This window comes from Gavialis gangeticus, unplaced genomic scaffold (genome assembly GCF_001723915.1).
Source record: "Gavialis gangeticus isolate Ggan-Ray unplaced genomic scaffold, GavGan_comp1, whole genome shotgun sequence".
Lineage (NCBI taxonomy): Eukaryota > Metazoa > Chordata > Crocodylia > Gavialidae > Gavialis > Gavialis gangeticus.
Window position 1 is genome coordinate 2,078,850 of NW_017729014.1, and position 24,248 is coordinate 2,103,097.

The 24,248-nt window shown below is 43.6% G+C and overlaps 1 protein-coding gene across 1 annotated transcript in view; it reads left to right on the forward strand.

The window, feature by feature from the left end:
* DNAJC11 (DnaJ heat shock protein family (Hsp40) member C11) overlaps nucleotides 1–24,248 on the forward strand; it is a 79,704-nt gene that overhangs the window by 27,078 nt on the left and 28,378 nt on the right. The window contains exons 3-4 of the mRNA XM_019511588.1: nucleotides 228–301; nucleotides 7,591–7,692. Of these exons, the coding sequence (XP_019367133.1) occupies nucleotides 228–301; nucleotides 7,591–7,692 (176 nt within the window). The remainder of the gene's footprint in view (nucleotides 1–227; nucleotides 302–7,590; nucleotides 7,693–24,248) is intronic.

A 24,248-nucleotide genomic window follows, 5' to 3' on the forward strand; every position in this document is an offset into this window, starting at 1 on the left:
CAGGTAAGATGAAATCTAGTAGGAGTTGTTGTTGACCTTTATGTTCTATAGCAGCTGTAAATGTGACTAAGTGTAGATCTAGGAAAGCATTTCTGCATTGGGGAAAGAAACCGATCCGTTTACAGCTGCTGTCCAGTACCTGCTATATTTCAAATAATTACCAATAAATAGATCATAATTAAAGATGAATACTTCTGTTCTCTAAGCCGGTTTGATTTAATTTGCAGTGCTTAGCGATCCACAGACCAGAGCGATCTATGACATCTATGGAAGGAGAGGACTGGAAATGGAAGGATGGGAGGTAAGACAAATTCAACACCAGAAATCCCATGAAGGGAACTAATTCTAGCCTTATCAACAGGGATCCAGAGAAAAACACGGATTTCCCCCTTTACTCAAGGAAAACACGGATTCCTTATTTTAATGGAGAAACCCACGGATTTTGCCGTTTTGCAGAGAGCTGTCTGCAGGCTGGCAGAGTTACAGCCTGCAAGGGGCTGCAGGGAGCAGGAGGAGGGTGGTCAGGTAAGGAGCGCCATGTGCATGTATATGCACATGGCCACCGGGCAACCTGGAGAGCAGCTCCCACAGGTAAGTTTGGGGGAAGTGGGAGGAAAATTAAGACCCCCATAAGGAGGGAGTTGGGCTGGGGCTGCTGCCCAGCCAGGCAGTGCATGGGGCCTGGAGCTGGAATGCATGGCTTCAAGGCCCTGGCAGGGAGCTAGGCTGGGGCAGCTGTGTGGAGGGGGGGAATGAGGGGCACCAGCAGGGCCAGGGGGCTGTGGGTGAGGAGTGAGGGGCCTGGACCTGCATTCTGTAAGCTAAGGGGGCAGGGAAAGCTCTGATTTTCCATGATAAAAACCCCAAAATCAAATATCAAACTTTATAGGTATTTAGAATTTATTTCATTTTATTGTATTTTATTTTAGTGATTGAAGTACTGGTAGGCTTCCAAATTACTTTAGAATTGTAAATATATCAAGAAAACATTGTGTTCAGCTGATATAGATGTATAAAATTAGTGGCCTTTCATTTTAATCATGAATTTTGGGGGGTTTATCAGAGAATTTGTATTTTTTTTATCAGGGAAAACCAGAATCCCTGCTTATCAGAAATACACGCTGTTGTATCAGAATGTAATGACAGCTTGATGGTAGAAGTATATCTGTTTGAAGGCACTCTAGTCATTTTTTCTCTCTCTTTAGAATGTCATTGTATATTTTTCAAGTAATGGCTGTTTCTTTCTTTTTTGACAAGAGTACAATAAATCTGAGATTCAGAGTTCCCAAATAAGATACTACCATGAAAAGCAATGTATTTGAGAGACAAATATGTCATCAGTGTCCTTCTAGTCTTATGCAAGCATCTTTCATCCAAAACTCTCTCCATATCAACTAGCCTATGAGATTATAGGTGCCTATGTGGAAAAAAAAAGAAACCTTTGAAGTGAAAGAGGATGTATCCACTCCTTGCTGCTTGTTGCAAGGTCCCCTTTGCTGGTTTCTGCCTTGCTTGGCTGATAACTTTGTGCTAGTTGCTTAAAAAAGTTGTGTTATGGGTTCAGTTGCATGCCTAGATCAAGATTGGTGTTAGTGGATGGAAAGTTAAAGGAGCAACCAAGTGTGGCAGCCCACAAGTTTTGGCCTTAGTATTGTATATCCAATTTCAGTAACAGGAGCCAAATCTTATCCTTTGCATGACTGGTACAAATCTGGTGTACTAATAATTTATGACATGGAGGTTAAACCAGTAAAAGTTGGGTTTAAATTAGCATAGGGGATCCACGTGCAATGTTGCAAAAACTTAGCTCAGTTGGTTCACCTCAGACCAGATCTCAGGCACTGTCCCCTTCTGCAATGTGTAAACCCTACCTGAGAAATTAATTAACTTGGCTTCATTTCCAGATTTCTGTTACACATTTCTGTTGCAGATTTTCTATATTTTTGTGGTAACAAACCATGATGATTTAATTTGCAACCTATTGATGTGATACCATCACCAAAAAAAACAAACCTAAAATCAAGAAAAATACAGAGCACAGCAAGGAAAAAGTTATGTAATAAAGATAATTAATACATATTTTTACACCAGATTTGTGGTGTAAAACTGAGTGGACCAGTCAGATTCTTGTATACCAGAATCACGTTCTAGCATTTAATAGCACACTGTGAGACAAGGTGTACACTGAAAAATAAAAATGCCTTTGCACAATATCCAAAGTGCCTCCCTAGGTATCAACTCCTGAGATATATCAGGGCTAATATACTACAGATAAAATGAATACATTACTTATATGTTAAAACAATTTAACTGAAACCAAGCTCATTTTATGTAGCAGGCAGCAGCAGCCTTCAAGGAATTCCTGCAGGTGGATGAATTGTTTAATATAAGTCATGTCCTGCATCAGTAATAGCTTTTACTCCCGGGAGGCAGCAGCATTACCTTTAAATAGCTGCCAGTATTTAAGTGCTATTAAATTTTTCTGTCCTTTTTTTTTTTTTTTTTTTTTTTGTAAAAAAAGTTTTTCTTTTTTTTTCATTTACTGTAAAAAACCTTTTTTTTTTTTTTATTTATGGAAAAAAACCTTTTTTTTTTTTTTATTTATGGAAAAAAACCTTTTTTTTTTTTTTTTTCTTTCTGTACAAGAAGTTTGTCTATTCTGTTCATTTACTGTAAAAGACCTTTTTCTTTATGTAGAGTCTGAGGAGTGGTGTGTGTGGATACCATGTGCTCCTGTGACTTGAGGAACAAGTTGATCAAGTACATTTTGATATTTTGGGGAGTCTTCTCCTTACCTTAAGCATTTGAGTTGTACTAAATAGCCTAAAAATACAATAGGCATAATAGACCCTCAAGCAGGGTGTACAAGTGCACATTGCTGTGAACACATTTCATGTGATAAAGACATTCTGCATTTCACTTGATGCCTCATAACCAGGCTTGGCAGAATTCAATTTGTATCAATATGCATCAATTTCACCTGATGCTCGCAGACCAATGGAAAGCTATTTATGTCAGTAATCATCAAAATTTACATAAAAGAGATGTTTAAAAAAAAAAAGCTGGGACAGAGGTAAGGAAATCCAGGGCAGGTGTTTCTGTGTGCATGCACAATGGCACTGCAGGAGCTGTGGATTTGCCAGTAAGGCTGTGCTAGGAGTAGGAGTTGGAAAGGCAGGGTTGGTAGCACTGGAGAGCCTAGTGCTGCTGGCTGCTCTCTCTGCCCAGGTTCTAGCTGGGGCAAGGTCCAGATTCCTGCAGAACCTGTCCCAGCATCCATGGGAATTTGGCTCCTGCCGCAATCACATAGGAACCAGGCCAGGTTGGACTCCGTGTGAGTTGGGCCCCTGCTCCTGCTGGGACTTGGGCAGAGCAAGCAGCTAGCAGCACTGGGCTCCTGCCCCCCCAACCCCATGTCCTGGCACAGCCTTACTGGCACCACTCCCAGCTCCTTCAGTGGCCACTCTGTGTTCTAAATTGATAACAATCAAGAAACACCCCTAATTTCATGCAATCCTGAATTTTAGTCAATAAAAATTGAAAAAATGCTTAAAAATAAACATTGATTTTTTTGCTGTTGAAATAAAAAAATATAAAAATCAAATTCTGCCAAGCCTACTCAGCGCGGTCCAGATCTATACTGCTGTTTTATATATATAAATAAATAAAATGCAAGCCCATTGCTTAAGTGTTATGTGCTGTTTCTTGTGCATTTGATGCAGTCACCTTTTTCATAGATCAGTGTTTGAATGTGTGTGTTTCTGTTTCTGGAGAGAGTCTGGGCTCTCCAAACACATGCAAGATGCAAAAGGAATGAGAGAAAGCTGGGAGGGTACTGGGGAAGATATGAAGTTCTAGCCCTTCAGTGAACACAAGTAAACCTTTTGTTAATTTGCATAGCATGCTTAGAACTATTGAAGTGGCTGCATTATAAGTATCTAGGTAGTTCACCTGCATTGCAAAAATTATATATTTCATATAGCTAATAGTAATTTTTGATGTGTCAGTGTACTAATGTACTAATACATTAGTATTAGAATCTTAGGCTTTTTGGTTTTTATTTGTTTGTGTGACATGTTATTTAATTGCACAAAATTATATGGAGACCTTCCGTGCTGTATTGATTATATATGGAAGCTTCCTGCATACATGTGTTAGAGTGTAGATGCATAGAGATTATTGCTGCTAATTTACAGATTCCCAATTGCAGATAGATAGTATGGTTTCATTTTATTCTCAATAGCTGTATCTAATGGTACATCAAAAAAAACCCCCAAACCATAGTTAGACTGAACACATACGCATAGAACTGTTCTCTTCCCCATGTCAAAAAACAGAGAGAGAGAAAGTAATCTAGAATTACTAATTCAAGCTTGCAAAAGTAATGTGATAGGACTTCTCCACAACAAATCTTGCCCCTTTTTTGGTCTTACCGGTATTTACCCCCTCCCAGCCACCAGTTTCTTCAGCCCAGATTGGAAAGGCAGATCAAATACTCAGCTTTCTCAGAAGTATTTTTAGGTCATGTTTGTGATTTCCTGTACCTCATGTTTAATTAAGTTTTGCCTTCAATGGTTTTTTAATTTGATATATAACATCTAGCACCTTAGATTTCTAGGCAAAATGCCATAGAAAACTTGCCCATAAAAACTATACAGGCTGGAAACGCCTGAACATCACATGATGGATTTCCCTCCAGATATTCCAGAGCCCAGTGAAGCCAGGTAGTTTGAGGCTGGATGGATCTGAAAACTGAGACACAAAAATCCAAACTTCAGACAAAGTTGCTTTCTGCTTGTACCATTTGATTCTGTCTTGTTTTGTTCCTAAGCCACCTGGCACATATTACAATTCTGGAAACGGTTATAAATCTGTCATTTGAAGCCATAAACTTCCATACCATAAAGGCTCAATTTTAGTGTCAGCTAAAGTGCTATATAAAACTGGGTATTAGGCAGATTCTAGTTAGTGATGTCAAGTCTGTTTTGAAATGTCATTGTAGCACTGCCTTCTCTTTATTATGAGCAATAGTGTTCTTTTAGCAGAAACATAACTTGAAGCCTGCTTCAGATCTGTCTTTTGCGAGACTGCAGAACAGAAGTGGGGGAAGCCTAAAAAAAATGATCTGTGTCACTGCTGACTGTATTCAGATCAGAAGAAACTGAGATTGGTTCAAAGTGCACCCCCATGCATTTATTCCATTTATCTAGGCCAAACAAACTGGTACATTCAATCGCAAGAGAGATTCTTTGGAATTTTGAAGGAACTGAGGGAAGCAAGGAGTGTTGTCCAACAAATCTCAAGGGCTAAATACAGCCAGTCAAGAAGCCCCATGCTGAATCAGTTCAATCTTTGTAAGTTTCTCTGAACTGCATGGATTGAACCGATAATAAAGTGAACTGATGTTCGTTTTTGAAACCAGAAAGGCAGCCAGACACCTGCAGTGGCCCTGTCAACATTCTAAGCATCCATTCTCTTCTCAGTCAGCATCAACTATCGCATGGTCACAAGCTGAGACTGGCAGTATATCCAAAGATCTCTTGTATGAAAAAACTTTACAGGAAAAAGACCGTATGGGTGTCCTTATCTCTAGTTCAAAGATGTTTGCAAGAGAGATGAAGGCAATGAACATCAAGCCAAATGATTGGGAGAAGACTGATGAGGCTTGAAGTGCTTGGAAACAGCTTAAGTGTGGGATGAAAGCTTGAGGAAAGAAGAGCCCAACATTGCTGTCATTGGCAATCCCTCAATTTGAGGGTGATCTCTGCTATGGCTCATTGATGGGTCTTATGATGACTTAAGAGTCCAATCCTTGAGCCGCATATCCATCCACAGAAGGTTCAGGTCTTTGCATAGGAGAGAGTAGATTTCAAGCTGGGATTTGTATCATTTTCTTTTCTCTTTCCTCTCTTCTCTTATTTGAGAGCAAGACGCTTTACCTTAAAACAGGCTGCTGCTTGGTTGAGGCTGTGGTGCCATTGGAGTTGGTCAGCAGCCAGCTCCTCCCAGCTCTTGATGTTAGCATCCATTTTCTTGAGGCATGCCTTCAGCGTGTCCTTGTAGTGTTATCTCTGGCCACTGTAAGTTCTCAAGCCATTACTAAGCTGAGAGTAGAGCTCTTGTTTTGGGAGTTGAGAATTGGGCATCTGCACACCTTGTGCTCATGAATTACTGTTTAGTTCATTGGGCACTGGAAAAATTGCTGGCACTGGGGGGAACTGTGCTCATTGGGACTACCCATTCAGATGGACTGCATTAACCTAGCCTTGTAGGTTAACACTAGTATGGTTGCCCTGGCAGGGGAGATGCCACAATTACCACTATGGTGGAGGGTAGTATTGGTGGTTTGGTGGTTTGCTGTACCTGGCAAGGGAGATCCCTCTTCTCCCTGACCTTGAATGGCTTTGTGTAGTTGAGGGTGGAGACTTGTCCATTCCACTGTGGGCAGGCACCCATAGCCCTTATAGCCTCCCAATGGGAGAATCTTGGCTACACACTTTAGCCAAAAGGCCAAAGGAGCAAACTAGGGGGAAATCCCCCATCTCCATAAAATAAAGGTGAGCACACTTGGGGACATTTGAATCTCAAAACCTCCAGGCTTGGGGCTTGCATATAGGATGCCTGCCATAGATTTAGGAGTATTTGAAACCCCAGGACAAAAAGTATGGGCCATGTGTTTTATAGTCATGCATGTTTTATAGTCATGGTTGGTGTTAACTGCATTTAATGTAGTTTATAGTTAGTTTCCATTGCTGAGCACATGCTGCTTTTGTTTGGCCTCTGTTTAATGATACACAGTGTATTTGACAAGGTTTTCTAGTATGTGAATGTAATACAAGGAGCTTTTTTTCCCCATGCTGATTGCAGGGGGAGGGAAACCTTGTCTTGTATTTGAGTAAATATGGTAAAATGTGGTGCTAGGCCTCTAAGTAACACTTCTTTCTTAGTTTCCAGGTGGTGTTTAAGGTGTTAACTTTAGCAATGATGAGTTTCAAGTGATATGGGGCTTCACTAGAGAGAACCTCTTTCACTATGTCTGTCATCAGCAGTGCTGCTCAAGCTACATGTATATCTGGCTGTACTGAGAGAGGACTGTGGACAGGGCACTTCCATGGTAGTCTTTGAGTTTGAAACTCTTCACCCTCTCACAGCCACTTGGCCAGATTTGTTAACTTTGAGGGAACAAAGCATTGCCTGACTCTTCTCTGAGGCATTTAAGAATTGTTTGTGGATGCATAGATGGCAGTTATAAATATATAAGTAAAAATATTTGGCATGATCTACTGGACATATGTACATGGAGAGACTGTGTTTTTTATTATTTGTAATGTGTTTTTTTTTAATTGGATAAAAAGCTTGTGACAAGAAATAGTACTTACATTACAAATATAAATAAAGTAATAAAAACTCTATGGCATGCAACACTTACAGCAAAAAAGGTGATGTTACAAAGAAAGGGTGGCTGTCCAGAGAAATAATTAAGAGACTTAAGAATGTTTCAAATTCCATCAATGATTAAATCCCTTGTAATTGTTTGCTGTGCATTCTCTTGCCCAATAATCCTTTGCATCTCAACCCCTTTCTGCACAGGTTGTGGAAAGGAAGAGAACCCCAGCTGAAATCAGAGAAGAATTTGAACGTTTGCAAAGAGAGAGGGAAGAAAGAAGACTTCAGCAGCGAACTAATCCCAAGGTACAGTATAGAATATTTTTAATCTCAGTAATGAAAATTTGCTGGATCATCTGGCTCAGAGCATAGTAGTCAATGGTTTGCTGTTTAGTTGGTAACCAGTATCAACTGGAGTGCCCCAGGAGTTGGTCCTGGGGCCAGTTTTGTTCAATATCTTCATCAGTGACTTGGAAGATGCCATGGAGTGCACCCTTAGCAAGTTTGCAGATAATACCAAGATTGGTGGGGGGGGGAGTAGTAGATGGACTGGATGGTAGGGCTAGGATTCAGAGAGACCTAAACAAATTGGAGGATTGAACCAAAAGAAATCACATGAGGTTCAATGGGGCAGATGCTAAGTCCTGCACTTAGGATGGAAGAGTCCCATGCACTGACATGCTGGGGACTATCTGGTTAAGCAGCAGCTCTGCAGAAAAGGACCTGGGGGTTACAGTTGACAATAAGATGAATATGTTCCACCAGTGTGCCCTTGTTGCCAAGGAAGCTAATGGCACACTAGGCTGCATTGTTAGAAGTGTCGTCAGCGGATTGAGGGATGTGATTATTCCCATCTATTCAGCACTAATGAGGCCACATCTGGAGTAATGTGTCCACTTTTGGGCCCCCACTACAGAAAGGATGTGGACAAATTGGAGGGAGTCCAGGAGAGGGCTGTGAAAATGGTGAGGGGGCTGGGGATTATGACTTATGAGGACAAGCTGAGGAGAGGAATTTATGGGGATTTATGAGAAGAGGGAACTAGGCTTATTTAGTCTGGAAAAGAGAAAACTGAGGGAGGGTTTAATTAGCAGTCTTCAACTATCTGAAGGGAGGTTCTAAAGAGGATGGAACTAGATTGTTCTCAGTGGTGGTAGATAACAGTACAAGATGCAATGGTCTCAAGTTGCAGCAATGTAAGTTTAGGTTAGATATTAGGGAAAGCTTTTGTTCTAGGAGGGTAGCAAAATAGTGAAACAGGTTACCCAGAGATATTGTAGAATCTCCATCCTTAGAGGTTTTTAAGACCCAGCTAGACAAAGCCTTGGCTGGGATGATCTAGTTGTGGCTGTTCCTGCTTTGAGTAGGGGATTGGACTAAATAACCTCATAAGGTCCTTTCCAACCCTAATTTTCAGTGATTCTATGATGAAATCCTAAACAAGGTGTCATATGTAGAGGAGGGAACTGAAACTGATTGAGTCTTGGGCACTCACATTTATAGGGTTCCTCTCGCCTCTTTCAGTGCTATAGAATATCAAAAAAGCAGGGGAAAAAAGCATTTAGTGTGTGGCTTAAAGCATAGTTATTTCTTGTGACATTTTGTCCCCCATGAAGAATTCATTGTGCTATTGCAGTGGCACATGTGGCAGTAAATGACTTTCTTAGAAACATTGAAAAACCTTCCAAATATGGAGATGTCACTGAGTCTTATGCAAGTATTCCAAGGTGAACCGTCCTGCAGTTCTCTAACAATATCCCCACTCTCTGCTGTAGAAGCCTGCTGAGAGAAATTCAGGCTTGCCTTTGAAATTGACTGGGAGGAAAAGATGGCTAACAAACTAGTTGGACAGTAGAAATATTCCCATTGGACTTTACAGAGCAAAATAAACCTGAACAGTATTGGGATCTTGCCAGCAGCACAGCTAGTGTCTATTTTGAGAGAACTTTATGATACTCTTACTACAGCAGTTGCTACTGAGTGCCTCATTCCCAAGTTTAGGTCTGCTTGAGCAACAATAAATTAGAACCTAAGCGACCCACCTCACCATTTAAGTTTAGTTACCCACACCATACTATATTGCCATGAAAATACTGTTGTCAGTGCTGGAATCTTGATGTTATTTAAATAGCATCGAGATTCCAGCACTGACAGCAATAGTTTCATGGCAATATAGTATGGTGTGGGTGGGAAGGGATGAAGTCAGGAGTGATATGACCCTCACTACTTTCTCTCCTCTCCCTTGAGAGTTATGACATGCCAGTAGTTCAAAATGTTAATCACCCTCATGGACTATTTCCTTGATTCCTGCCACACTTAGCAAGCCAGGGCTGAAGAGGATAGCTGAGTTGACTAGCTATTGTGATTTTAAAAGATTCTGGAACCAGGTGGCTCTTGCATAAATTAGGTGAATGCAATTCCAAGAGATTCAGTCTTTGGTACTGTATAATTTCACTGCATGCTCTAGTTTTCCTGAACATCTAGTTTTTGGCTTTTAAGCTATTTCACATAAAACATCAAAAATGTCTTTGTGACTGTGTTTGAAATCCAGGAAGAAATATACATGTTCTTTGTGTCATTGGGATGTTACCTTAATGACAAACCTTAAATATCACTACTTCTGTCATTCTGCCCCACATACATATGTTATTTTTATTAAAGCAAAGAACATGTCTAGCTTAATGGAATTCCTTTTATGAGAAAATAACTTCTAAATTATTTCTGAATACCCCCTTTGATCAGGAAAAGCATAGCTGTTTTCAGAGCTGCAATATAGTACAGGCTAAATGAGGGTCACAAATGACACACTTTGCATTTTCAAGCATTCTGTAGGCTTTGTGTTCTTGGGGACTGTCGCTAAAATGATTAGTGCAGTGCCTTTAGTCCCAAAATAGTGTGGTGTCATTTGTTTCTTGGCTCGTCTAATTTACCATCTGAGATTTTTACTTCAGATAGTGTTTGTATTACCAGAATTATGACATTCTGATTTTTGTGAAGAGATGGGTAGCAGTAATCTTTTGGTCCCCATCAAAAGAAATGCCACATTTGGATTATTCACCTTGGCACTCCCTCAGACTTTTGCTGGTGTTAGCAAAGCACCGTTACCCAACAGAGTCTACAGGTTTTTGGAAATAACACCCAGATATTAAGAGCTTGTTTACTTTTCAAAGGTAAGTAAATGGATTAAGTAAATGTGTCAATTTAAAGGTGCATAGTTGTTCTTGAAATGTATTCCGTGTGAAGGCAAGTTAAAGAACGCGGAAAAAATAATCTTCTTATGGAATAAGTTTGTCCCTGCATGGCTTTCATAAAAAACAAATTTATATGAAGATACTGTTTAACCAAGGAGCTGTCCTGAAGCAGTGTTGCATGTCTTGTCTTGCTGTATTTTCCACACAATCATTTGTTTGTTTTTCTGTATTATTTTACATTTGCTACATTTTATGTTTTTGCATTATTTATTACTCGTTTCATCTTATTGGAACTAATTGTGCCAATACACAGAACTCTTTTTCTGTGCTAAAACAAAAATGATTAAAAAAAATTGCATGCACCACAATACAAATGTATCCAGAGCTCCTTCTCCACGGTTCTAGCTCTGCCACCTCATTCTGTGGGTGCACAGTATGGTTTTTGGCTTTTGACTCTCCAACCAATAGCTAACTGACCTAATTTTGGGTCCAGTAGCTGGATACTTGGCACTTGCCATTACTACCTGCAGGTGGCTGCTCATCGCGCTGTGCGGGCACAGTGGGTAGAAGGTGGCCAGGAGCTAGAGCTCCACCCAGCTGTAGCTTCCCCACTACCTGGAGAGGTGCAGCAGGGGCAAGAGGAGGAGCAACCACTGGAAGCAGGGGGAGCTGAGAAGTACTTGGGCAGCTGCAACCACTCTGGGAGCAGCCCTGCAGGAAACCTGTGTGTGCTGGCCAGGGTCTGGGCTGGCAGGAGTGGGCAGGGCTCAGCCCCATGTGGAGCACTTCTGTATTTTGCCCACCCCTGCTCTAATGGATAACCTGGTACAAAGGAGGGGGAGTGAGAAATGAAGGTAGGGGGCTGTCAGTTTTAGTGTTTGAGTTCTTGTTTTTTCTCTTTGAATATAGGTTTAGTTGGGAGAACTTCCTTTCGTTTCTGTTTCTGTAATCCATGAGTTAAAAAGGACTGACTGGTTTTATGTAATTTAACAGATAATGAAGCCTCCCACTTGCCATAGCTTAACTCAGGGGTGCTTAGCTTCTATCCCATGGGCTAAATGTGGCCTGTGGACCCATGGCATCTGGCCCATGTGGCTCTCTGCAGGTCGGGAAATTTAGTGGTAGAGGAGTGGCGGCAATTAATATGGCCCGCCTCCTGTGCTGCCAAATTCCCAAGCCCTTTGGGATCGGGTTCGGGCTGCACCATGACCTGATGTGACCACCCCCGGCTTCCGACCCCCAGGCTCGGGCCAGGTCATGCCCCCTTCCTCCCAGCTTGCAGATCCAGGCCATGCCCCCTTCCAGCTCAGGGCTGGGCTGGTTTCCCCCACCTTCCCACCATGTGACTGGATGGGGCCCTACCATGTCCATCCCAGGCACCAGATCGGGACCACCAGCTGAATCTGGCTGCAGACCACTGGCTTAATTTGATACTGTTCTAATGATAAATCTCTCTGGGCATCTCCCTCCTGTCTTTCAAGCAGGGCATCGTAGAGCTAATCTTCATATTTAAGGCTTCAGTTGAAATTATGTTGAAGTTTCCATCCCTTCCTCAGCTCCTGGATGCTTCCTCTCTTTCCTTTTGCCTCTGCAGTGTAGTAACAGTAACTAAACACAAGCTGCTCTATGAATATTAAGCTTGAGCTGTCAGCATATCTCATACAGTTGAATAACAGTTTATGCTCTGCTCATCCCATGGGACTAAAACAGTTTTACAATATATAATTTAATTTTTCTTTTATGGCAGTTTTTCTCTGCATCAACTATATTATCACTAAAAAATTGAATAAAAATAAGCATTAAAAATTGTATCTAGTATACAGGAGCCTACAAATTACTTTCTGTCTATGCAGCAGTGTATTTCTGTGACACTTGGCCCCCAGGCTTGTTTTCTTTTTCTTCTCTCCCCTCCTTCAGAAGAAACAATTTTGCTTCCTTTAACAGTTATTGGTCTTTCCCAGAGCTTTTCTAGTGACAATCAAATGTGTAACTGGAAGGACCCTTCCCACCATAGTCCTAATAAAATGTAAGCTGCTGTTTAAAAAAAAACACTGGAAAAATCTCTTTCAAAGCTAAAGTAGTTTAAAACAAATATTTAATATAGCACCGATGGCTTTTTTTATTTTTCAATTCTCTCAAGAGGAACCACATCTTCTGGACCAGGGAGCTCAGTTACTAAAATGCCTGTTATCTGGCATCACCTTTAAAGAAGTAACATGGGGAAGGTGGATTTATGATGCTCCGATGAGTATGCCTGGCATCATTTAGGTTTACACTAGCAAGGATGTGGTGAACAAAGATTTTCTCTAAATGGGAGCTGACATAAAGGGAGCAAAGGAGTCGAAACAGACTGTGCAAAGGAATTACCATCACCTGGTGGTTTAAATTAGTCCATTCTGCCCTTTTGAGAACCTTTCTGAACGGCTTTTAGCAGCATGCCAACCAGGAAAGGGATCAAACCTGGAATTCTTGATACCAGCAACTACATAAAACTGGGGGAACTGAACATATCACTGTTGTATATGAGGGTGGCTTAGTTCAGATAGAAATTCTGTGGGGGTGTGTGGAACAGACAGGCATCTGTGGTTATCACTATATAATGTATCTCTGTGACTTTAGGAATTTGACATTTTATCTGGGTGTTTGACTGTGGTAGTGAGCAATAAAAAAATAGAGCTGCATTGTAAGCTTGAGTCTCTGTGTCCTGCAATAAAATTAGCCATCTGGGTGTTTACAGCAATTGCTTATTGGCATTCTATGGAAATGTCTCTCCAGGCAGTGTTCCTATAGAATTGGATAGCACAGCTGTGATCATTTCATACAAGAACGCAAGTTATTTTAAAATTTCCAACATTTTATTAGTCCTGTAAAATGGTTCCAGCTAAATAAAGCATTTCTAACCAGAAGTGTTGAATGATAACCAGATGTAGGCAGTTTAGCAGAGTTTGAATGGGGTCTTTGCTTTTTAGGGGTTTGTTTGTGTTTTTTTTTAAGATGTGCTGGGTTTGGAAAGTCATTTGTCTGATCTGAGAACTGCTTCCCATTTGGAGAAATAAAACCCCATTATTTGCTGTGGGGAGACCAGTGTCTGAGAGTGTAGATGCTTTTTAGGTCACCTGGTACCTGCTCTGTGTGCCCCTCCCTGCCCCACCCCCCCAAACATATGTATGTCACCTCCTAGGGAAGTAGCTCCCTAGGAAAAGCAGCAAGGAGAGAGATAATCTTTTCTGATGCATCTCTTAGCGTACTCTAACTTCTTACTTGCAGTTCTCACTACATTCTTCTCATGTCCTCAAGATGTTCTGGAAGACTGCTCTGTGCAGATTTTTTGTTAAGATGGATCCAGTTTACATGCTGAAGTAGTAAAAAGTAAGCCCAGTCAGATTCTTTTGTTTCCCTCACTTGCTCTTCTCTGGCACTGCTTCTGATTAGGCCTGTAGTCTTCTTGTGCACAGCACTAGTTTCCTGTGTGGGGTGCCTTCCCTCTTCTTTGCTGCCTCTGGGATCAGGTATAGCTTTTCCTGAGTTCATTAGATAGACATTGGCTGATATTATGGCATTTTTTCCTATTTTAATTAATCTTAGACTAGGGCTATGCAACTAGAAGCCCATGGGCCACATGCCTTGGGAAAGTTACACTGTAGCACCCCCGGTACTGCTTCCCCCCCCTACCCCCACCATCACTCTGGCTGCAACTCACTCTGGGATCCTCCCCCTCCTGCTAATGCTTCTTGCCCCTATCCCAAAGGTGGGGGCAGTATGTCAGTGTGAGGAGCTGAGGGTCAGTCTGGGGCATGCTGTGCACTGGGGAGAGAGGGAGGGTCAAGGGGGTCACAGTGCATCTGGGCATTTGTGAGCACAAGTGCAGCAGTGGAGATTGCAAGTTGGGAGTGGGGGGTTGGGAGCAGTGTCCATGGGGTGTATGGCCCAAGGGGGCTGTAGCTCACCCTCGTACAGTGCACAGGGTGTGCAGCTGATGGGGTGTTTGGCCCCTGTCCACTTGGAAGCTGGACAGCACTGGCTTAGACAAAGGAAGTGTTGGTGTAAGTTTTACGAGAAAATCATAACATAGCTTAAATACTTATGAGATCCAGATTACAGCCCCTTACAGATGTGGCAGCCTTTAACTGAACATGTGCATGACAAGAGGTGTTCTTGTAGAATTGTGAATCATGAACTTGCTCCCACCTGCACTGGCAAATAGCCAGCTGGGGGCTTGGTGCTTCGTGCTCCCATGGCTAGAAGCATCAGCCAAGTAATTGGTGCTCCCAGCGTAGAAACACATTTAAGCTCTTTGCTGTGCTGTGCTCCTGTGGCTGGGAGCAGCAGTCAGCAGACTGATGCTCTCAGATTTGAGAGCTCATCAGAGCTTTGAAGGACTCTTGGTGCACTGCTGAGGCTGGAAGTGGTCATACATTCAGTTTCAGGTGTGGCTCATTCCCATCACAAAGTTTTTATGCATAGTTTGTGTAATAACTTTGTTGCTTGTTCCCTGTTTTATCACACCATTAATTGCTTGAACATGTGACTGGGTTACTACCCAAGACGTGATTAATCTGCTAATCATGTCTTAAGTATAACATCTGTAATGGCCCTTAGAACAATGAGAAATGTTATCAGGCTGCCAGTCATAAGAAAATGACAGAATACTGCATGTATATGTTGAAAATACCAATGTAGGAAAATATTTCTGAAATTTCACACTACTAACTCAGGACAGGTAGAGCAGAAAAGAGATGTTGCTGAAAAAAGGTCCTTCCAAGAGGTTGTATCTCTCTAGATTTTTTTTAATATGCTGTTCCTCAGGGATACTTCCACTGATGTTGGCAGTAGAGGTGCAACAATACATTGGTCCGATATCAGATTGACACCTATATAAAGAAAATTGGCTGCATCAGAAATAGGCCTGATGCGGCTGATAATGTAGTCAATAAATGGCCCGTGCAAGTGTGTAGCCACAGCGCAGCATGTAGGTGATGAGGAGCGCAGCCCAGCAGCTTGAAGAGCCATGTCCAGCTGGTAAGTCTGTTGTGGTGGAAGGGGAGTGGGGAGGGAAGCGGGTGGGGGGCAGATCAAGGCCCAGGCGGTAAGGGAGGGAGTGGGGCTGGGGCAGGTACTGCCTAGCCAGGGCGGCTTCTGCCACTGCGTGCACCCTGGAAGGGCACAGGGAGAGGAAGGGCATGCACCCCTGGATCTGCACAGGGTGGGGTGGACTGCAGGCTGGGGCTGGGCCAGGTTGTGCTTGGGGTGGAGGGCATGTGCCCCCTAATTCTGTCCTTCATTTACAAAAACAAACAGACTTACCAGCTGCACCAGCTGTCCATGCTGTATTGGAAATCAGCTTAGTATTGACCAATATGCCTCCTTAAAAATCTGCAATCACTATTGGCTCCAAAAATCTCTGTCGGTGCATCCCTAGTTGGCAGTGGCACAATTGCTGGCATTGCAGCAATAGTCTTGCCTACTCTGCTCCAAGGCTAATCTGCAGTAGTATTTCCAGTAATGCTACCTCCCTACCTGTGTAGGGACACTGGGAACAAGTAATGAAAAAAGAGGAGGGGAGGGGATTTATAACCAGGATATATCAAATTATGAGATTCAAATTGGTTGGATACAAATGGTAAAGGATTTTTGCCCCCACTTGAGCTGTATAGTGAAAAATTATGTCTATTTATTAGATTTATATACCACACTTTTTTGTAATTTCTCAGTTGGTCTGATAAAAACAAGGTATCTTTTTGGAGCCAAGAGTTCTAGATATTTGCATTTCTTTTTCTCAGACCAACACGGCTACCATACCCTGACACTTCCCATAATAAGGTCAAGGCAGCTTATGAGATCCCTCTTTTGTTTGTTTTTGTTTCAGTAATTAATCTATATTTCCTATCACTGTTAGACAACTGGATTGATTTGTTCCATTGTCATTTCATGTATTGATTATTTTAATTCCCTTTTTCAATTAGTATCCTTAAGTTTTGATAGCTGTAATCTGAAGCCTTCAAAATATTACAGAACAAGCCCTGGTTCAAGCCAAACCCTCTGATTCTTATTACTCCATTTGTTCCTTTTAGTATTAAGTTTATGGTTGTTGCTTCATGCTTGATTTTTCAGTCTCTAAGGGCTGTCTTCAGTTTTGTCTCCTTGACCTTATCTCACAATGCCTGCTGTCCTCACTATTTGATTGCTTCTTGATTTCTACCCCACCCTTGCTTTTACTACTAGCTGATGCACAAACTTTCTCTCCTGCTCACTGTATTCATAGTAGTACTGGCTGCCTTCCCAATTCAGTCTTTGTGATTCCCATGAACAGATTATATTTTACAGGAAAATTCATCATGTCAAAAGCAATCATTTCTTTACTATTGTGAGGCATGTTCTATGCAAAATTAGTTAAAAGGGCACCACGTTTTTTAAAAAGCGGATATTATAAAAAGTGTATTTCATAGTGCAGCAAAACTTGAAAAATAGGCACATAGCATTTATACAAAAAACAATTTTCTTTGCAATAATTAGCAATGCCAACAAAAGAAATGGAGAAAATTATAGGTAGATATTTGTGCAGGAATTCTCCTAAACTGAATTCTTTTCTTTTGTGTAACTATGATGTGCAGCCACTCATTTTTGTGTATTAGCTATCTGTTACCACAAGGAAGACTGTGATGTTATAAGTAGGCTGTTTGGAGTTTAAGGTACTATAAAGTTTGGTCACTAAAATGCTACAATGACTCCAATGCAAAAGTGACTAAATCTCTTCATATGATGAGCTTCTTAGGACAGAGTTCATTGCATCTCTTCTGTTCAGGAAAGCACTGGCCTAGAATGTTGCAGGTCCCAGCAAAAATTAATAGTTGTAAAAATCTTAGGGGAGAGAAAATAAGGAAAGATTTTTGTAGATGAACTCCAGAGGAAGACTTTGAACTACTGCCCTTACATATTAGAGACCAGTAACTTTAATACAAAGACATGTATTACCATCCTTCCCTTTTCTTGTGTATGAACAGATACAGCATCAGCCCCTTGTACGTCCAGTGGCTGTGACATTTACAAAAGATTCCATTTCTGGTTGCAGGGCATGTGCCCCCTAATTCTGTCCTTCATTTACAAAAACAAACAGACATGTGGGGGGGTTGTGGAGGGAGTTGTGGGGGGGGCGGGTTGTATATATGTTGGGGGGTTGTGTGGGGGTGGAGTGGGTATGTGGCGTTTGTGGGATGAGGGAAGGAGGGTGGAGGGTTGTGAAGACCCCTGCTCCCCCGGCTCTTCCCCCTTGGTGCAGCAGCAGGAGCAGGTAGGGGTGCTTGTGCCTGGTACAGCTCCAGCCAGTGCTGCACATCAAGGTAAGGGGTGCATTCTCCACAGGGCAGTCTCTATCGCTGCACGCCCTGCACTCGCGTGGCATGGGAGGGAGGCTCTGCATGCTGGAAGTGGCTGCTTTCCCTCCTTTGCAGGGGAAGGCTCCTGGGGCTTCCCTACTGTGCTGTGCAGCCCCGGCAGGGAAGGCAAGCTAGCTTCAGTGCATGGGGCTTTCCTCCCGTGCCATGCAAGTGCAGAGGCTGCACGTGCATGGCAGGGAGCACTGGTGATAGAGACAGCCCAGTGGAGGCTGCACCCATAACCAGGATGGGTAGCACTGGCTGGAGCTGCACCTCGCTAGGCACCAGCACCTGCATCGGGCACAAGTGCCCTGAGTGCCCCTACCTGCTGCTGCTACTACCACTGCCTACTGGGGCTGCGCACCATGGGGACTGTGGGGGTTCTCCATGCCCCCACACCCACATGCTGCCCACCTCATCCACGCGGCCACTGTCCCCCTGGCCACTAACTCTGCCACCAGTCCCAGCCCCTGCTGCTTCCCTACCTGCTGCCTGGAGTGACCTGGAGGCAGGGGAAGCTAAGCAGGTTCCCCAGCGGCAGCAGCAGCCCAAAAGCTGCGTGCTAGCTGGGTCTGTCCGCCTACGAAGGTGGGAGGCTCAATAGGGTACGTTGGGGGCATGTGTACACGTGGGCGCCTCACTCCCACCCTCATGGGCAGAAGGGTTGGACAGGGTACAATTTGCTGGTGGGTGCTGTGGGCCAGGTGAAAGTGCTTGATGGGTCAGATTTGGCCCGCAGGCTGTTTTTTTTGCCCACCCCTGCCGTACTGCCTGTGTGCAGATGTAGATGAATGCCAGTTGCTCTCTCATTAGATGTTAAAATTCTCTGCTTCTGACAACATCTTTTTTTAACAAAGGTGTTTGCTTTTAATGCAAAATACTGCAGCATGCTGAAAATTTAGAAATTATGGGGCACCTTAAAAGGAATTAAGTGTCATATCAAATTAAATAATGTGGGATAGAGTTGTGCTTCTATTTGCTTTCCTAGATAATTCGCTACAGATTTCAAATTTTAGGTGTACTGGAGAACCATAGAATGCAGAGGTACTGCTACCAAATTGAGGTCAATTTTACTTTAGTGGCAGAGCCCTGAGAATAGCTGGGAGTCCCAGGTACGATCTGGGTGAGATCTGAGGTTGGGAGGGATCACTGACTTTGACATAAGTGTTTTAATCCCCTTCTTACATGCCTGCCTTGCTTTTTTGTGCTGTAAGGGCATTAAGTGGATGGGAGACTTCATCCTCAGTGATTGGTGAGAGGGGATGTCAGTCAGTCTTCAAGGCCACTGTCAGCTAGAAGCCAGCTGCATGCTCCTTTTACCCTGCATATAAGAGTAAACATTCCAGCACCAGGCATCAAAAACCCATTCAGCTGATTCGGAAGATCCCAGTAATTTAAATTAAACCTGCTGTTTTTGTTCTGCTATATAAACTTGGAAATCAATATATTTAAATAAATTATGCCCTCACTGGGAGGAAGAGGTAAAACCTCCATCCGGTGGTGTGACTTTGGGGATGTTTAGGTGCACCACACAGGCTTTCTTTGTGAACAAGGCAGGCAGTGGCAGTTGAGGCAGTTCTCTGGATTTCTACTCGCATAGGGTTGAATATAATTAAAGCTGGTCCTGCAGCTTTGCCAAAATGAGAGTTCTGAGGTGCAAGACCCCCTGCCTGAGCTGTCTGGAGGAGAGGCTGTACGTCTTGCTAAGCAGTGACAAAGGTTTAATTTTTAGACATGTATATTCTTATATCTGGGGACCTGTTGAAGGTGTCATAAGTAGGATGGGACTTTTCAGTGTAATAATGTTTTATACATCACCCTGGGATGTCCCATTACAAATCCCATTGTTTGTGGTTATAATTTTTCTATAAACATTGATTATGGTTAGAATTGCAGTGTGTGAGGTTAGGAGACATTTTGTGTCTTTAATTTGTTTCACAGGGTTCATTCTTGCAACCTCTCTCTGTTACAGTGCTTGCAGACACTCATTGGGATAATTGATTACATCCTGACTGCTGAAGAGAGATCCTTTAGTTGCTCAAACACTGTGATACCAAGAAAAGAGCAGGTCAGGGGATAGTTATAAAACACTGGTGACTTTCACTAAAGCTATTTGTGCTCAACTGACAGCCAGTTTCTCAAAAGCTCTCAGTCCTGAGTTGTCAGGTATGGTGAAGAACTGTGTGTTGACACCAACAGAAAGACTTATAATATTTGGTTTTACTCCCAACCAGTCAGCCTGCTATATTTGAGGGAGTAGAGGGAGCTATGAGGTGCTCCATCATGTGAGATCTGTTTTTTGGGGGTAAGGAAAGATTTCAGGGTGCTTTATAACTGACTTTGAAGGAAAGCTCTAATAACCAAGCAGTCTCTGGTGCTCCTAAGATTCAAAAGCACCTTCATTTATTAAGAAGAATTTCAGGTGATGGGGAAATGGTGCAGTTTGTTCTGTTGTGAAGTAGCATGAACCTCTTTCCTTCCTGCTGTACTGTTGCACTTTACATCATATTTCTGCAGGTGCGGTTGACGCTTCAGGAGCATTTGCATAGGTCATCCTTGTTGTTCATGCACAGCTCCCACATTTTGTGGGTTTGCTTTCTCCTCTCCTCTAGTCTCTGAGCAATTGGCTGATGGGAAATTTATGGCAGCAGTGACCTCCTTCCCTACTATCCAGTGTTGGGGGTGCTGTTCTGTGGGAATATTTTTAACAGCACCATCTACTGCTTTTCCTGTGCCTGTATTGGAGCCAGTTTCCTTGCCAAGATCTATTGACTGCTTGGGTGACTTTACCTGTTTGACAGCAGGGAAGATTTCTTCATAGAATCCACTATGCTGGGTCATCATTCAGTGAAATACATCTTTGTGGAAGGCAGAGAAATTGTGGGGAGGGGATGAGGGGGAATTGATGGGCAACTCCCCTGTTCAGAAGATCCAGTAAAAAATTTGTCTGGAGGGCTTCTTTGTTCATCTAATCTTCCAACTATTATAATGCATGTAACTGAGTGTGGTTTTAAACTGTAAATACAACTCTTTGATTAAGGTAGGTTTTTAAATGCTCCAGTAGGTGGAGACAAGGAAATCCCAAATAAAAATACATCTTTACAAAAAAGTCCAAGTGCTGCAGTTCAGCTTTTTTTGTGTTACCTTCCATAAACAGTTATTGCTGTGTTGTGGGAGTCATAGACCACTAGGATACTCATAGTTAAATGACATTTATGTAGTAGAAGAGAAGGGGGAGGAGGCAGGAAATGAAGTAAAATCAATAAAATCCTAAATATCAATCGGATGACTCATGGAGATGTGTGGATTTTGATGGTTTCTTCAGAAAGGTCAAGCGGATGATCCTGTTTTAGAGAATGTTACACTTTAAAGTTTAGAAACAACTGTATTTTCCAGGTGTATCTTAAATTTGGAGGAAAAAGGTAAGAGCAAGTATCAGTGTTCTGACAGCATTCTCTGACAGGACCTTCAGTATGCTCCTGGGTTTAGGTCACACTAGAAGGCAGTGCCTTTAGTGTCCCTTGGTCTAAGCAGACTACAGCAGTGTCTCTGCCCTTGACCTTTCTGGCAAACTACCAGAGCAGCCATGCCCTGCTTGTTACTTCTTCACACAGATGAAACCAGTAGTACAGCTGCCCTAAGCTGACACCTGTGCTGACACCATGGCCTCCCCTGTAGTTCCAGTATACCACACCCCCGGCTCGGTGACTGGTGCCTCCTGAGTCTGGGGGGGCACCTGGAGTCCCCTTGTGGCCAATTGCCAAGCGGGGGGTAGAGGGAGGAGGTGGGGGGCAGCACACTCCCTGGTGGACCCAGAAGTAGACCGGAAGCACTTCTAGTCCTCTTCCGGGTTCACTGCCAAGGGCATGGCCCCTCCTCCCGCCCTCCTGCGGGACACTTCATCCGCCACAGCATTGCAGTGTTCTTGAGCTACACTGGTACCTTGAGATATGTAGAAAAAACATTTCAAACTGTGTCTATGCCTGAATCGTCGATTCTCCAAATCAGCATCAAGTCTTTGGATTTGACTGAATTGAGTCGGGGACAGTGATCCAAATCAACAAATCAAATCACTGTCCCCATTCAGGCTGAATCCAAATCCTAATCGAATAGGGCCTGCTTTGTGCACCCCTAGTATTCTGTGGTTTTGAAGCTGATACAGGCTTTGTAAAGCTTCCTCAACATAGTTACTCTAGTCAGCAGAAGAAATACACAGATATCGACAGAATATTGCACATGCATCTAAACATGACCCTGCCCCGGTGTCATCACTCTTGAGTGTTCTTGAGGCTTTGGTCAGAGTCCTGTACGGATTCTAGGATGTCGTCTCCTGCACGCGGTTTCTGTTCCAAATTTAAGAGTCTCTCTGACCTGTAGGGCAATGCCCTTCTTCCTTGGTTATTCCTTATGCAGTTAAATAGGCTCTATGCTCTGAAATTATACCCTTCTCCACCACTCAGTCCCTTTAGAATATGACTGCTGAGACCCTGCTTTTTATAACTACCTGGCCTCTTGGTCAAGGTAAATCCCACAGCAGCTTCATTAGGTTATGTAAGTTCTTCAGCCCATCCTCAGTTGCCTGGCTACCAGCCTAATGAGCAGAATCAGGTTTCTTTGGCTGCCTTGTGTAACATGGCCATTTTATTGCCTAGGTTGACCTACCCAAATTTCAGCAATTCCCAGTAGTGAGCTCAGGCAGCCCAAGAGTAGCTAGCTATGTAGCGTGTGCTAGTCCATCCACCTGCTCCCCATTCCCTGCAAGTGCCTCCAGAAAGACATTAACCCCTTAAAGCCAAGTAAGAAGCAACACCAGATAATAAGCTGAATTCCACATCACAACTGATAAAAGCAATTAAGAAATTTCCCACTTTCCTTGCATTGAATAATTTGGAGTTCTCACCAATATAGAGGCAATAACAAGGCTATAGGGTATATGCTGGGGAGGATTAGCATATGTGGGAGTATAGTAGCAAATAGAAACTGTTACCTAGTGGCAGAACATAAACACACATTTTTCAGGGCTTATTTATAGTGTAAACTCACTGGATCTTGAAAAATAAGCATCCTGAAGAAACAAGCAGTGTAAAATAGGATTTTAAACTCTCCAGGAGTCTGAATATACAATAGCCTGGATAGTAGATGGCTGAAGAAGCTGAATTAGCCTCCTGTGTTCAGCATTGCTGTCCAATTTAAGGTTTTTTATTTATGTTTTTTCTGTTGATAGTGGTGTGTTCTGTTCCTATTTGCAATCTAAATCCAGCACTATCACTGCCTCATTACCAGGGATCTGGGGTTTCCATTCACCATGAAAAAATGCAGTAAAACACAGATTTTCTCAGGAGGAAATGACGGGTTTTCCCTTGCAGGCTGACAGAGTTCCAGCCTGCAAAGGGCTGGGGGGAATGGAAGGAGGATGATAAAGGCAGTGTGTGCCACGTGCATATGTGTGTGCACACATGCATGTGACAGCCAGGCAGCATGGAGAGCAGCTCCCTGCAGCTTTCCACAGGTAAGTCTGGTGGGGGCAGAACTGAGGCCATCACAGTGAGGGAGGAAGTTGCGCAGGGCTGAGACTTGGGTGCTGCCCAGCCAAGGCAGTGCATGGGGCCTGGGGCTTGGAGTCTGGGGCCAGGGCTGGGGTGGGAATGCAGGGCCTGGGTGGGGAGTGACACAGAGTCACAAGTGGCTTGGGGGAGGGGGCAGGGAGAGCACTCCCTGGAGGGGTGTATGAGGGGGTATGCGCCCCCCAGATTTGTGAACAGGATGGGGGCATGTGGGCTGCCCACAGCAGGTGGGACCCGGCACAGCAGGACAGAGTGGGGCAGGGAGACTTGGTGCAGCCAGTGAGAGGCCCACGTTGCCATGGCAAGACGCCCCCTACCCACGAGCAGGAGTTGGGGTGGCAACGCGGAGTTGTGCCCCTTGCTGCTGCTGGGCAAGCAGGGCTATGGCGGCTGGGCACCTTGCTATGGCAGCACTATACTCCTGGCGTTGGTACCAAGCCTCCCCACCCCACTCTGCCCTTCCATGCCAAGTTCTTTCTACTGGTCTGTGAAGGCCCCAGGTGGGAAGGCAGGAGGGCCAGGAGCCCTGAGCCTGCAGTTGCCAGCCTGCATCCATGCACACACCTCCTCCCCCCAGCCCCCCGGGGCATGGCTGCAGCGGAGCCAGTGGGGGTGGGGGAGCTGGGCTCCACACTCCGCTTGGGTCACAGCAGCCACTGCCACAGCCAGGGCTTGGGTGCTGCTGGCGGGGGAGGGGCAGGGGGCTGCAGACCCAGGTCTCTGGCTGTGGGGGG